General features: G+C 40.5%; 1 protein-coding gene across 5 annotated transcripts in view; it reads left to right on the forward strand.

Annotated features, from left to right (window-relative positions):
* LOC116325647 (A-kinase anchor protein 13) overlaps positions 1 to 15,215 on the forward strand; it is a 124,764-nt gene that overhangs the window by 91,924 nt on the left and 17,625 nt on the right. For all 5 annotated transcript variants that reach the window (XM_039613087.1, XM_039613093.1, XM_039613100.1 and 2 more), the window contains 13 exons: positions 2,208 to 2,275; positions 2,385 to 2,451; positions 3,112 to 3,259; positions 3,454 to 3,566; positions 3,788 to 3,934; positions 4,971 to 5,227; positions 5,670 to 5,795; positions 6,308 to 6,425; positions 9,302 to 9,550; positions 9,641 to 9,717; positions 12,345 to 12,526; positions 13,426 to 13,508; positions 13,623 to 13,811. In XM_039613087.1, the coding sequence (XP_039469021.1) occupies positions 2,208 to 2,275; positions 2,385 to 2,451; positions 3,112 to 3,259; positions 3,454 to 3,566; positions 3,788 to 3,934; positions 4,971 to 5,227; positions 5,670 to 5,795; positions 6,308 to 6,425; positions 9,302 to 9,550; positions 9,641 to 9,717; positions 12,345 to 12,526; positions 13,426 to 13,508; positions 13,623 to 13,811 (1,824 nt within the window). The remainder of the gene's footprint in view (positions 1 to 2,207; positions 2,276 to 2,384; positions 2,452 to 3,111; positions 3,260 to 3,453; positions 3,567 to 3,787; positions 3,935 to 4,970; positions 5,228 to 5,669; positions 5,796 to 6,307; positions 6,426 to 9,301; positions 9,551 to 9,640; positions 9,718 to 12,344; positions 12,527 to 13,425; positions 13,509 to 13,622; positions 13,812 to 15,215) is intronic.

The following is a 15,215-nucleotide window of genomic DNA, read 5'->3' on the forward strand; positions in this document are numbered from 1 at the left end:
TAGCAGACAACTGTACATGCCAGCGTACCTATCAATTAAACCAACTTAATATACCAACTTGCCAATTTAAATTTTTTAATTTGAAAACAAAAATTAGATGTTCACTTTATAGCTGAAGTTGGACATTTTAAAATAAGAGTCTGTGTGGAGTGACTCTCATTTGGCGGTAGCATCTGGGGTTGCTGCTGGGCTAAAAGTTGTTTTGTGTTACCAGCGTTTCAGCATTGGCATTATGGACAAGGCGCAGGTCCAAGCCCACCCAATAAAGTCTTTGTGCCCCCTCAGCTGAATTCTACTGATATACTTCAGCTATAAGTTACATTAATTCAAGCAATTTGCTAATTAAAAAGGTAAACACCCATATCACTGCTGAGTTATTGCAATGCAAGCTCAATTTAATTATCTGGTTCACAGTAGTTTAGTGTTTTTATAGCAATCATGGTAACCAGCATGACTGAGGATGACACTGAGTGGGTGGTTAAGAGGTTATTCGGCACCTTTTGCAGGTAGTTTTAAAGCATGATCCTGGTTGAAAGTTTCAAAACAAACAAATAAATGTATGGAGGCTATCCTTGGTGGACTACAGCCTGCCTTATGTGTGATGGGACATGACACACATTTGTATACCATAGCAAGAAAGTAGTGTTTCTGTGCAAATTAAATGAGACTTTTAGCAGTGACACAGACGCGTGTGCAGTCAGTGTTTTCAGAGCAGTAATGCTATGTTTATATCTGTTAGCTTTCACAACAACTGATTTCCTGCATGTGATGCATTTAGGCAATATCTCTAAATTGTAGCTCATGAACAGGAACTGCATGAGTAGCAGAAGAGTAAGACCCTATAGTAGGTCTGTTCTTACTGTTTACTGTAAAGGCTCTGTGTTTACATTTAGGCACTAAATTAAAAGGTTTAATTTAAAGAAAAAGTCAATTAGAATTCCTTTATTTGATTATAAAGGCCAGTGCAAGAAAACATGAAACACCAACTGAACTTTATATTAGCAGTTAGTTGTGCAGCTGCAGCGAAACTCCCCAAAGAGCTACTTCTAATGCAACCCAGTCAGACTTTGATTACAGACAACAGAACTGTTTTTTGCATTGTTTTTTACTGGAGCGGCAGAGGCAGCCCTAAAGAGGTTCTAGTTTATTGCACAAGCCTTTGGCGCAAGCCCAGAAAAAGCCTAAAAAGGAGAAACAAGCTCTGCGATGGATCACAGCAGACCTCTTTATGGCCACAATCTGCCTCAGATGCTTCAGACTGGCAAAAACAGCCCCTGTTGTATTCAGTCAGTCTGGTTCAGATTGTTAGAGCCACAGACAGTGTGAGGGAGGTTTGTACTCTGGCTAGTGTCCATTCAGCAGAGGAATACAGTGATCCTTTGTCTCAGATTAGCTGGTCTTATTTAGATGTCACCAAAAAGCAGTAAAATACCCAATAAAATCCAGAGGCATGTAAAAAGATATCACTGCAGGAAATCAAGGTGCTTTGAAAATCATGCAATCTTCTACTTTAATGCAAATATTTTTACAGTGACACATTTTCAGGCGATAGCTCCCAGCCCTGACAGTGTTGCTGCCTTTCTGACTCGTGCAGCGCTATTTTCTCACCCAGACTAAAAGCGGCTGCTGATGTAATCCCAGGAACGGAAATGTTGCACTGTATGCATTCTAGCTTGGATGACTAGGTCTGATAGTGCGTTTGTGGGTTTCACATGTGTGTTGAGTGGACTTCTGTCTCCTGGAAATATGCCCGTATGATTAACCCTGATCAGCCACCTTTTTTTTTTTCTCCTTGATGTGAGCATTAAAAATAAAGAGCGTATATTAGGAAAAACTGAGAATTTGAGTGCTTAGTGGACAGATCAGCCTGTAGAAGAGGTCAAATGTCAGCAATCTGAAACGATGACTTTGTTCTTAAATGGTGATTCGAGAATGTTTACATGATTTAAATTTTCCCATGCAATTTGGTGGTGACGTGCGTGTGTGTCATATCTGTTTTTTTCCCCCCATCGTCCACGAGCAGTATTACCCCTCGATTGCATCACATGCTTTGCTCCAGTCTGGCTTTCATTAGCAGGCTGGTGGAGTTTCCTGGCTGGCTATGAAAACCAGTCAGATTTTCTAGCCCCCACTTTTCCGCACACCCTCACATGCCCCACCACCACCACCATCAGGCTAACAGTATTCACTCCTTCTTTTCTTTCCAGACTGCAATGCTTCCGTCCACAAGGGCTGCAGAGACAGCCTGCTTGTTTGTGCCAAGGTGAAGATGAAGGTACAGGCCTCCTCGCAGTTACTCCTCCACTGATTCTGTAGTACTCTGTCCCGAAGCCAATATCGATTTTCTTTTCATTTATGCTTTTTCTCACCGTTTCTCTGTTTAGTTGCCCAACCAGCAGTTTGCGGTACCAGATTCGAGCTTGTTTCCTACAGTAACGATGAGGAACAAACGTGAGTGTAAAACCAGCTCAACATTGCCTACACAGTTGTCACAGCCAGTAATTATTTGCAGATTTATCGCCAAACCTCTCTGATCCCCTAATGAGAGGAGATTGAAGGGTTTTTGTGCACATTTATTTTGTTCTGATAATTACTAACACTAAAGTTGGCAAAAAGTGTAGGTTTTATCTACACACCGTGACAAAGTGCTTCTTTGGGGTTGTTCTTAGGACCAGAGCTCAAAGTGTTGCTCACTAGAAAATTCAGCCACACACACACACATACACATAAATATGATTTAAACAGATTTAAACTGTTAAATTATTACTAATAATCTTTAGTCAAAGGACAAAACTTTTTTCCTTTGAATAGAGAAGCTTTATGCTGTCTGCTTGCTCTGAATTCTCCTAATAAATTATGTTTAAGAAGGTAGACAGTCTGTGAGGAGAGAAAAAGATGGACTGTATTTGCCAGAATACAGTCTTAAAACCATCACTTTTACCTGTCAGTGATTTAGCTTTTTAAATTTAGCATTTGAAAGCAATGACTTGTCATGAAACAGAGATTTCTAGCTATAGCAGAGGCCCCAAAAAGTCAGGATAAGTTAGGATCTCCTGCTTGTTTTGAAAAGTATTCAGATTATTGTTGTAATCTAAGTTTGCTCTGGTCCAGCTGGTGGGACAAAGGAACGCCCCTGGTCGGCCATCTTGCCCCCTGAGGACCATTCCACCTTAATGATCCCATCACGGAGACACACCAGCATCATGACTTTCACGGGAAACAACCTCTCCAAGAGTCTCTCAATAAGCAACATTGCTGGGTGAGCTGCTCTGTGTGTGTATGTTGGAGTGAAATGTTTCTGTACTTCATCTAATTTCATTTTTAATAGCTTAGTTTTTAATGCATTATTTGACCCCTGTACAATGTGTTTAAACAGATGTATGGGTAACTGTGTATGGCCTGTTACGAAGACAACATTAATAACGTGAATTTTATTATCATGTCTCCATTCAGTCCGGTGTTTGATGAGATGCCCATCAAAGGTCTGCGGTATCTCTCTCAGTCCACCGACTCGCTCAACAGAACCAACCAGGTCACAGAATCCATGGAATCACTTACTGATGAAGGTTAATAAAGGCACACACACACATGAATTCATTTTTCCACATTTTTCAATTTCAGTTAGTTTAATGTGAAAAAATAATTACTTTTAAAAAAACTAAATAAATGATTAATGGATATACTGTACCGAACAGAAACTTAATGTGGTTTATCCAAACCTCTCACCTGTAAGCTATCGTATAAATGGAAGTTAGTTTTATTAATTCAGGCTGTGTTGTTGACTCAGGAACAGAAATGATGGATGGGCAGCTGATGGGGGAGTTTGAGGCCGAGGCCAAAGAGCTGGAAGCAGACTCGTGGAGTTTAGGTGTGGATCAGCAACACCTGCAGCAGCTGGGCAAAGAGCTGGTGAAGAGACAAGATGTCATCTACGGTAATCAGCACATATAACACTCACTGCACTAACTTTGATTAAATCACATTTAATCTGAAGATAGTAATTGGCAAAGCAAGGAAAGGTAATAGTTTCCTAAATGGGGTAGCAACATTTTTAATCAAGCTCATTCTTGGCCTGGTTTCCTATATTTTTATGTGTCAGCTAGTAAGGAAGCATCTGGTCAGAGTGGACCAATGTTATTTAAAGCAGACAAAAACTCGAGAAAGGAGGTAATGCCTTTAAGCCCAGGATTAACAGTGTTAGACAAAATAAAAATGTCACTGCTGTTTCATCTGTGTCATTGTTATTTTCATGCCTGATGGACTTTGTTTAAGGGTGAACCTACAGTATTTTAATTGGCCCCCACTTAAGGACTTTCTCCTGAATTTTCTTCAGTTGTATCTACCAGGCTCTGTGATCTAGTACGGCTTTTTTACCTGATTTAAATGTGCACTGAGATACTCTTAATGCGCCTGAGCTGATTTGAATCTATTTGTAGTCAAATTTTCTTCGCATTCCTTTTACACGAGCTATGCAGTGACCCCCACCACCGTAGTTGCAGATCAGTTGCAGAGTTATGAACTCTATAAAACTCTGTGCACCTCTGATATGGGGAGGGTATAGATGTATTTGAATAGCAGGTGGTGTATGCTGGTGGCTGTCATTTCAGCTTATTGTGCACCTCCAATTTTTTTTTAGGGTACCTGCTGGAGGCATGAGTCTCTGCAGGCATCTTATGATACATGAGTGCAGGGATTCCCAGATGGCACAGAGGCAGATTGCTGCAGCAGTTTGAAAATATGAGAAAGTCTGCAGAAAACTTTGGAAAAACCTCCATAACCACTTTGTTAGCGACTACTTCTTTTCCTGTTCCACCAGTGAAGCTGTTCTCTTTCTGAGCTGTGAAACCTGTTATTTAGGAGAATCATGCAGGGAATCACACACAAGTGGAAATGGCGATGGTGCGATGCTGATGTTATATGTCAGTGACTATAACGGAGGCTTGAGTGTCATTTCCCTTCATGTCCTGCAGAACTGATGCAGACAGAGATGCACCACGTTCGGACGCTGCGCATCATGTCAGAAGTGTACAGCAAAGGCCTGCAGAAGGAGGTTCAGCTGGAGCAGCAGATGTTGGAGAAGCTCTTCCCCGTTCTAGATGATCTACTTGAGCTCCACACACAGCACCTACTGCGCCTGCTGGAGAGGAAAAAGGAGAGTCAGTTAGAGGGAAGAGTCTTTGAAGGAGGCTTCATCATCAGCAGGATAGGGGACATCCTGGTTAGCCAGGTGAGAGGGGGAGGGGCTGGTTCAAAATTCATTTCTATTCTTTACAGCTGATTTTACACAAGCTGGTTTTACAGAAAACCTAAAAGGTAACATGACTCTTTATTTTACAGAAACGAGAGATTTTTCTGAAAGGTTATCAACAGAGAATGCATGTGTGTTCATGGCTGTTGTGAAAGGCAGCTGTTCTTAATCCCAAGTAATATAATGTCAACTGTTTGAATCCCTAATGTTGGTTTTTTTGTTCTCGTCTAAGTTTACACCTCTAAAGTAAATTTACACAATCTCTGAGTCAAATATTGCTCCCACAAACCCCAAACATTTGTCTCAACTCACGTTTGAAGTTCTGAAACTTTGAAACTAATGTTAGCTTTTTAACCTTTATTTATTTCTGCTCTACTAACATTAGTTTTTGTGTGCTTACATCTGTCAAATCCTTCTCTAGTTTTCGGGATCAAATGGTGAAAGCATGAAGAGGGTTTACGGAAGATTCTGCAGTCGCCACAACGAAGCTGTTAACTTCCACAAGGACCTCCTAACCAAAGACAAACGCTTCAAAGCGTTCATCAAAGTAAGCGTCAGGCTTCTCTCACGGATTTATCAAGTGTCTGTCACACAGCAGACGAACTTTCCGGAGAAGTCTCTTTTCATGCTTTTTGATGAAAACACATTTTTCTTCAGGATGTCTGGCTTTCCAGACATGATTGTGTTTGTTGAATAGAGTTCTGACATTGTTTTCTCTTGTATGGAAGTGCTTGAAGTAGCATTGAACAAAGAGCTTATTCTTATTCTGTGTTGCTTTCCTTTTAGTTTTATTATTTTGCATCTGCAGTTCATTTCAATCAGGGCATGTGCTGAAGACTTTTGAATAAAAGCTATATTACCCTCGAGGCAGTTTATTTTTATTATAGAAACGCCAGTGCTCGCCGTCATAAACAATAACAATAAACACCCTCTCAAGTACTACTGCTGTATTGTTCTACGCCAAATGAGTTTTGCAGCTTCTCGCTGGTTATGTGAGACCCTGCCACCTGTTGTGTGTGGGCATGTTTTACTAAAAGCACCTCTTGTTTATTCTTTCAGAAAAAGATGAGTAGCAGCATTGTGCGGAGGCTTGGCATCCCAGAATGCATCCTTCTTGTGACCCAGAGGATAACGAAGTACCCCGTGCTGATTCAGAGACTGCTGCAGCACACTAAAGGTTATTTTCATGTTGGCCTTTTTTTGTTTTTACTTTGTCTATAAAACTGGTAGAAACAGAAACATGAACTTGGTTCTAATTTTGCGGATACTGGATTACCACAGATTGCTGCCGAAGGCTAAATATACTGAATTTCTTATTCAACGATATATTTATTACATATTTTAAATAAACTAACAACCAAAGCAACTTCAAGAAACTAACCAAACAACCAAAAGACAAGAAGACATGCAAGAAGCAGTTTCCTCATCGAGTGTCACTTTGCAAGTGTGTTGCTAGTGAACATTACAGGCTGCAGTTGCCCAAATAAGGCCCTAATGTATTTACTACCCTTAAATATGTCGATGGTAGATGCTTCAGTTGGTTGACCTGGTTATTTCCGCTGTCGCTTGTATAGTCGTTTCTGTATTTCTATGGTTTGTGGATGCCCCTTAAATTTTAATTCAAAACTTCACTGAATTTCAATTAGTGCAGAAGAAATATGTGAATTTAAAGTTGGAGATTTAAGCAATATAATTAAGTCATTTTTTTCAGTTTTGACTTTAATTTGAGATGTTTTCACAAACCAAATACAATATTTTCTTTACATCATTCTCTACAATTTATATATTTATTTAGAGCATTTATCTATGTTAATATTTATCACATCACCTTTATCCTGAGAATTGAAAATAAACTCCTGGAGTACCTCATTATTAATATTTTTCCTGCCAGCATTCAGCTGCGCTCATACACTGAAAAGCCGCCCACAGCAGTGTGCCGTTTGTTTTCGGAAACATCCTGAAAAGTACAATTTCTCGCACGCAGTTTCATATATTTTGAGAAAAATGAGACATGTGCTGGATGGATGTTTATAGGATCATAGATCAAGCACACTTTGAGGACCTGGAATATTTCACACCATATTTATATCTGATTTAAAGCAGCTCTCGTCAGCTGGCCTCCCACTGTGTACATTCTCTCTAATCCCTCCCCAAAGCCTGTTTATAGTTCTATGTGGGATGGGGGAGCTCTGCCTTAATCCCCAAGGTGCTTTAAGAAGAGTCTCTCCTGCCAACTCTGATATGTACTGAGAGGAAATAACACAGTAGAGTCACAGTTTGAGATTATATTTTGGTGCTTTGGAGCACCGACATACAACGCGGGAGGAAAATATTCCACTTTAGGGAAGGATGTTGCATGCTGAGCCCAAAACTCAAGAGTGTTGTATAGAGTACAACAAGTGTGCATTCAGGACAGTTTGACTAGGGTTTTCCTCACTTTGCAGACTTAAAGGGCACTTGTGACTTTACTGTAATCCTTAGAGTACCCCAGCGGAGACTCCATGTTTTCTGACTCACAGCAGACCCTGATATTTTACTCCTTTGTTGTTATACTTTTAAAGAAAATCCCAGTACTTTTCTATAAATAAATGTTAAGCTTGAGTCACTTGACAGTGACTCAGCCGCTGTCAAGTTAATCAAGGCTTTTATGTGTGCACTTTATTTAGATAACCAGATGGCTTTTGCAGCTACGCTGATTAAAAATGTATTTCATTAGAAATAATTCCATCCTCGTTCTCTTTCCTGCTGAGCATAAGCTGAAACTGATATGTATTGGGTGTGTGTCCACTGCATGAGTCTGTCGCCAGCAGCTAGTTAGCAGATAATGCAAAGGAAGCGGTATCAGTCTTCTTGTCCAATTTGCTCCAAAGAAAATAAGTTAGATATTTGGATTTATAGAGTAAGGAGCATAGGAGCATTTTGTCTTGCAGACAGTAGCTAATATTAATAATAGAGAAAATGTAATATACACATACAGGCAGATGATACATTAAAGGAAAAATCTAACCCTTGGCCCAGTGAGCAGTGATCTGCTGGCTCTGATAAGCAGTGGGTGCTCTTATGGCTTGAGTCTACTTGTCCCCTTAGAGTAGAGAGTCTAATTCAGCCCACAGGTTGGCTTTACGAAGTCATCAATTACTACGGATTGTGATTTGTGGTGTGCACATGAAGGCATAAGTACAGGGAAATGAAAAAGTCTAGACAGCTAAAAAGTTTTTCTAAGTCTAAACAAGTTATTCTGTCTGTCCGTCCTTCCATCCAACCATTTCCTTCCACATCAGGGGTGACGGACAACCATTCGCATTCACATTCACACCTATGGCCAATTCAGACTCACCAGTTACCGTAACTCCTTGTATGTGTTTGGACTTCGGAAGGAAGCCGAGTATGTGGAACAACCCACATGGGGAGAACATGCCAAATCCATACAGAACGACATATCTATTTTAATCATCGAGTAAAACACTGTTGTTTCTTAGTCACAAAAATCTATACATTTTGTGCTTTTCAGGTGCGATCTCTAAATTGTTCTGCAACGTTCTCCAAAATTATCAAAACATCAAATGGCAGAATAGGGAATGATGTTAAAGCTACACTGAAGGTATTCTGGCTCAAAGTATTGCTCGAACATCATACAAGACACTTAATGATCATTTTAATTTGCTATATACATACTGTAAATAAAGGTTTTTCATTAGACATGTACAAGATTTAAAAACAAATTATAAGAAATAAGCTTAACTGTCTCTATAATAATATGTGTGACTCACTGTGACCAGCTAATACCATAAAAAAGCTCTCAGTACTCTTCCAGTGAGTGGAAATGCAGCCACAGTTAAAATACTGAAATGAGAAGTAAAATGTCACTTCATCGTCTGCCGCACTTAAACACCACCTGTCTGAGTCGTTCAGGGTTAAGTGTGCTAGATTGGAGTCATTAAACTACCAAATGTAACGGTGCTCCATTTTTGCTTCAGCTGGTTTGAAATCACATTCCTATGGTAATCTCTTGTAGAATAAATTTTCTAAAATCTTGTCACACGTCTAACACAGAGAGCGACGAAGACTACTTTGACCTGACGGAGGCTATTCGACTCGTGAAGGAGGTGATAGCGGCGGTTGATAGCAAGGTGAACGAACACGAGAAAAGACGGCGCCTGAAGGAATTTCACGGCCGTATGGACAACAAGTCGATCATGATGATGAAGAACGGGCAAATTTTCGCCAGGGAGGATCTGCTTAGGAGGCGGCTGATCCACGATGGCGCGCTACAGCTGAAAAACACCCAGGGAAGACTAAAGGGTGAGGAGTTTCTTTTCTTTTTAGGGTCTAAAATTTTAATGTTTTTAAAGTAATCCAACAACAACTGATTTTCTTCTGGTCGTCTTCCAGAGGTTCATGCTCTGCTCCTATCAGACGTCTTCGTCTTCCTCCAAGAGAAAGACCAGAAATATGTCTTTGTCATGCTGGTAGGTCATATCTTTCCCTCTCCTTTGCCCTACAGTTATGAGGAACTCATGACTGCTGCCAGAGATGATGCTGTCATATTTTCCTCTCCCACTGTTGTTGCTGTTAGCAGTAGCTGCCCTTCTTAGCTATCCCATTGTGAAATAATGCCTGCCTCTTGCTAGCACGCTAGCTGCACCTAATAAAGCTTATCTGGCCCTGGGCTCCTTAACCCAGCTGTGATAAATCATATAGGTTTGAGTTGTTTTTTCCATGTTTACAGGACTCACAGCTTCATGGCATGCCACACTCTCCCCCCTTTCCGCGTCTCACACTCGCAGGAATGGAAACAGAGGCAGGCCGGTGGCTTAATAATCACATCCATCAGTAAAAAAAAAAGCAAAAAAAGCCTGGCATGTTTGAGTTGGAGCTGTTGACATTAGAAAGGGGAATAACATGTGGTTTGAAATGGATGGTAGCCATGTGGAGAGGGTTTGTTTTTGAGAGTATAGGCATCAGTTCTGTGGATCAACAAGAGTACATGCAGCTACTGTAGCAGGTCATAGATCATCACCACCTTTACAGGAACACAAACCTGTAGAGCTAAAAGAGAATGGATGATAGGAAATAAACAAAAAGATGAGGAGAATCTAAATGTTTTCAGCTGAAACATTTGGAGCTTTATTACCAAACCTGCATATTATAGATTTGGCTCCATATTTTTGTGTTACGTATATTCAAGCTGCTGTTACTTATATGGGCATGTGCTTAAGACAGGGGAGTATTGCCTTGCCTCTTTCAAAGGCCTGAACAACTCAAAGCTGAGAGGTTTGACAAAAACATAAAACAAGAAGGAAAAGCAAAAGATCTTTTGTCATATTTGCTTTAAATGTACAGCACAGCTTTCCGCCGCGACAATGGCTCCAAAATTTAAACCTGCTTTTACTTCATTACTCTGAGGCTGACCTCAAAGATGCTCTTTTCTAAAGAGCTGTCTGTGGCTCCATATCTTTGCTGAAATGACGATTCAAACATCAAAATGACAGCAATGATCTTCTTTGAAAGCAGAAATTGTCTCTTAGGAAATGGTTACACCTCAGCTTTCTATTTTGTTGCATTCAGTGCTCTTAGCTTGGTGGTGTACAGATGTGGTGGCCATGCTCTATTCTGTCTAGTGTGATGTGTGCATCATCACTACAGCTCGAAGCTGGGAGCCCAAAAATGAACAAAGCTAAAGTGACTTCTTGCTTTTTTCTCATGGGTTGATGGGAAAAAAGTTACATAAACTGCACAGGAATGGTAGCCATTGTAGTTCAAACTCAAATGTAATTGGACAAATTAGCAGCATGTTAAACACTTTCAGTCAGTGACTTCCTAAAGCTTGGAACCAATGATCATCACAAAGAAAAGACTTCCTCTGAAATATTTTTGCTGGTTTTACTCTTCTCGTCTTCAGTTGGGTTTTTGTTTTTGTTTTTTTGGAGTCTTTTTGTTTGGTTGCTTTTCTTTGCTATGGAAAGGATCCTGTGATCATCCACTACTGCTCTCTTCTGTGGACATCAAGGCCTTTTCATGTAGCTGAGTGTGTGTTCCCATTTCCCGTTTTTTCCCATCCACACGTACCAAAGCTCTTGATCTGGTCTCTTTTAATGTTCCCCTTCTTTCTCTCTGTGATCTTCTGCGTTGCATGTTGTGGGATTTCTGAATGCAAATGCCGCACCTGAATTAATCTCCAGACCTTTTATCAGTTTAACTGACAAAGAAGTGTCTGAGAAATAGCCCACATGAGTTCCTGCAAATTGACGACTGTTAATAAAAACAGTTGTAATTCGTTAGCAGTTATTGCAGTATTTTTGGTGAAAGTATCAATTAAAGGTGACAATTTGCACTTATTTTTAGGTGACTGATGTAAGAATACACAATTTCCCCCTCTTCATGTTGAATGTGGAGTGTTTTTAGTGCAAACTCAATCTTTCTGTTCCATTTGTTGAGCTGCATTGACAACATTGTTTTCCCTCTAAAATACTCACTTGATTTGGTTTAAACTGTAGAACGTGTGCTGTGGATTTTCTTCCTATTGTTTACAATGTAGTCACACCAGGAAGACAAACACAACGGAAAAAAACTCAACCTATTCTTTAAACCTCAGACAAGTGGTTGGAGAAAAAATGTAGGGATGTGGTTACAGCTTTGGAGTTTTACTGGTTTGAGAAGAAATGATGCAGTGGTTTGTGGTGTACTAAAATGTGCTTTACAGTGTTGGCACTCTTAAGAATGCAAGGTTAGCAGAGGCTCTGTGCATCAGCCGACAGCCATGATAATCGTAAAATTAGCCAGAATGTCACTTTGGCTTCTTCTTTTCTCTTTATTCTATATTTTTTCATTTTCCCCTTTGTGTCTGTAATCTTCTTTCCCTATCCATCCCTTTGTCTTTGTTTCTCTTTCGCTTTTCTCCTGTAATTATCCTTTTTCCTCCTCTGCTTTAGCCCACCCTTCTTCCTGCCTTTTCCATCCTCTTCCCTGATCCTCACCATTTGTTTCCCCTCCACCCCCTTTCCTCCCTCCTGGCCCTCCCCTTATCATCTCTCCTCTCTCTTTTTTTTTCCTTCTCTTTTTTCATTCTCCTCCCATGTCGCCTCTCTCCCTGCAGGATCAGCGCTCCACCGTGATCTCCCTCCAGAAGCTGATTGTCAGGGAGGTCGCTAACGAAGAGCGCGGCCTCTTCCTCATCACGGCAGGCATAGAGAAGCCGGAGATGATGGAGGTCCTGGCCAGCTCGAAAGAGGAACGCAACACCTGGATGCAGCTCATCCAGGAAGCCATGCAGTCTATGTGAGTAGAATTCATGTCAGTGTTTTTATTTTAAGACATATGAAGACTAAATATATTAATGTACTTGACACACAATTATTTTTGCATCTTGTAATCTACATGTAAGAGCAAGCTTAGACCCCGATCTTTTCTGGTTTACTATAACCTGTAACCTCTTCTGCAGAAGAAACTCTGCCTCCACTGTGCTTTACGTTAAGGGCTCTGTCTCTTAGAGTTCATCACCAGTCCATCTGTGATGTAAACCACGAGTTAGACCAAGCCCAGTTCTGTGGACAGAGCACTGTGCTGTCAGGAGGATTAGCACTACCCTACCTGGGGATAGGATGTACTCAGGGACAGTCTAATGCTGGTTTGGCTTCAAGGACAGCTCGCTATAAGCAGAGGATTATTTGAATGCAGCCAGTGGGAAGGAGAGAGATTAGGCACTCTGTCTCCCTCGCAGTCTGACTTCTGTCAAAACACAAATGGAGATCATGCTATTGGCAGAACTGATTTTTTTTTTTTTTTTTTTTTTAAAGGCTATGGCTTCTTTTTTTTCTCTTGAACTAAAAACACCATGTGCTCATGTGCTTCATACTTTTGGGAGAGTTGTCTGTTGTCCTGTGGGACAGATGCACAGACTGATTGGTCGTAGATCAGTGTGAAGCTAATGGTTATTTTCATGACTCATCTTTTTAAGAAGTCTAGAAATCTGTAAAATGTTGCAAATTAATGAAAATGTTTCAGAATACTGTTTTTAAGTTTTTAATTACCAAAACTCTAGGGAATAATTTAACTCCAGTTAATTGATTAAACACTTGTACACTGTAAGTGATGTAGATTTCTGGTTGTTTGTTGGTCTTTAATCCTGTCTAATTTATGGGATGTTGTACATCATCTTTATTTTCTTTATTGGACAGGGACAAGGATGAGGATGAAGGGATTCCCAGTGAGACGGAAGATGACAAGAGACAGCTAGAGACTAAAGCAAAGGAAATGAGAGGTGAGAGAAATCTATTAAATTTGTTTGTATGATAGCAAGCACACACACACATTTGCCTGAGATTTCTCACTGTTTGTCTTTGTGTCTTCCTGTCTGTCTGTCTCTGCTGGTCAGAACTGTTGAGGCAAAAGGATACAGAAATCATGTCTCTGCTGGAGGAGAAGGTGCGGCTTTTCAGAGGGATGTGGGAGGGCGTGAGCCCAGGCGAGGAGGCCTGTCGGCAGGTCCAGCCTTTCTTCAGGTCACCCTGCAGCCTGGAGCCGCCTGGGGGGGCGTCCATCATGAAAGATGCCCTGCAGGAAGGTAAGAAAGAGGGGTTTCTAAGATGTGTGCTGTGGATGCGTCATTCATTGAGTATTCTGAGAAATAAATTTGAATGAACGAAAAAACTACAGTGAGAGGCTTGTATGCTAACATTGTTACAGATTGTTAGTATGTGGCATGTGTCATTGCTGCTTTATGAACATAAAGTACATCTTACACATGTTATCCTGTTTGCATTTTTAAATTTTATCATCTAGGCAAACTTAAAAGTATATAAGAAAAGTATATAAAAGATTGAGTTGGTAACTGCGATATCCTGAAGTTGTGTTTTTAAAGCCTTAAACTAAGCGTTTTCGGCTCCTCAATCAGGATAACTATGGCCTAATCATGCCCGGCCCTTCGTTGTCTGTTTTACTTTAAATGATATCACAAGTTAGAAAATAAACATCAGATATAAATCAGATTGCAATTGCAAACCTTCAAACCTGTCAGAGTGGTTGCAGTCGGTCTGAGTCAAATTGTAATTGTGTGGAGACAAGTTGCTTCCCACCAGGCAACCTGTGATCAAAACTGATCGCAAGGTGACTGAGGATGTTGTACACTGCAACTACTTGCAATGAATCTCTGACAGCAAAAACATTCAATTGAATCACTGGGCAACCACTGATATTTTTTTCTAGTTGGAAGGAGGGTTCCTTCCTTCCTCTTTTTACTCTGGTGTGACTGAGCTATTAGCATCCACTCTGGTGGGCGTCTGTACTAGACACCGGGCAGACGTGCTTGTCAGATCCCCAGATCACCTCAACTGGCTCCTTTCGATGTGGAAACGTAGCAGCTTTTATTGAGCCCCTTGCAAATGACTGATCTCATCAACCTGTTTCTAAGGGACAAGCCACTCTGCCTTCGAAGAAAGCTCATTATCGCTGTTTGTATCCACAGTCTCATTCTTTCGGTCACTATCCAAAGACCATGACTATAGGTGAGGATAGGGAGGTAGGCGGACCATTTTTTGCCTTTTAGTTTTTTGGTCTATTCTCCTTTTAGTGAGGTTTGAGTTCTTAGCACCAAAGCGGTCCTAACACCGCATTGGTAATAAAACAGGGTATTATAACTTCTCATTGAAGAGAAAGCACTGACTCATTCATATGTATAGCTAATTTCAATTATTAACCAAAACTTGTGTCATGACATGAGGCATAAAGCCATCTGCTAAAAAAGCACCTTATTGTTTTTCATCGATTATGCACAAATGGGCAGTTCTGCCCTCACTTTTCATAATAAAGTTCTGATAATTTTTTTTCCACCACACATTTTTGAGGCTACAGGTGAAAAGGATGCACTTTGGCAACCACATGGAAAAATTCACTGTACAAAAACAACTGTGACTTTCAATTCTTTTTGTATGTAAGGAGTTTATATACAATTTGTATGTAAAGAAAACTT

The sequence above is a fragment of the Oreochromis aureus genome, linkage group 1 (assembly GCF_013358895.1).
Source record: "Oreochromis aureus strain Israel breed Guangdong linkage group 1, ZZ_aureus, whole genome shotgun sequence".
In the NCBI taxonomy this organism is placed as follows: Eukaryota; Metazoa; Chordata; class Actinopteri; order Cichliformes; family Cichlidae; genus Oreochromis; species Oreochromis aureus.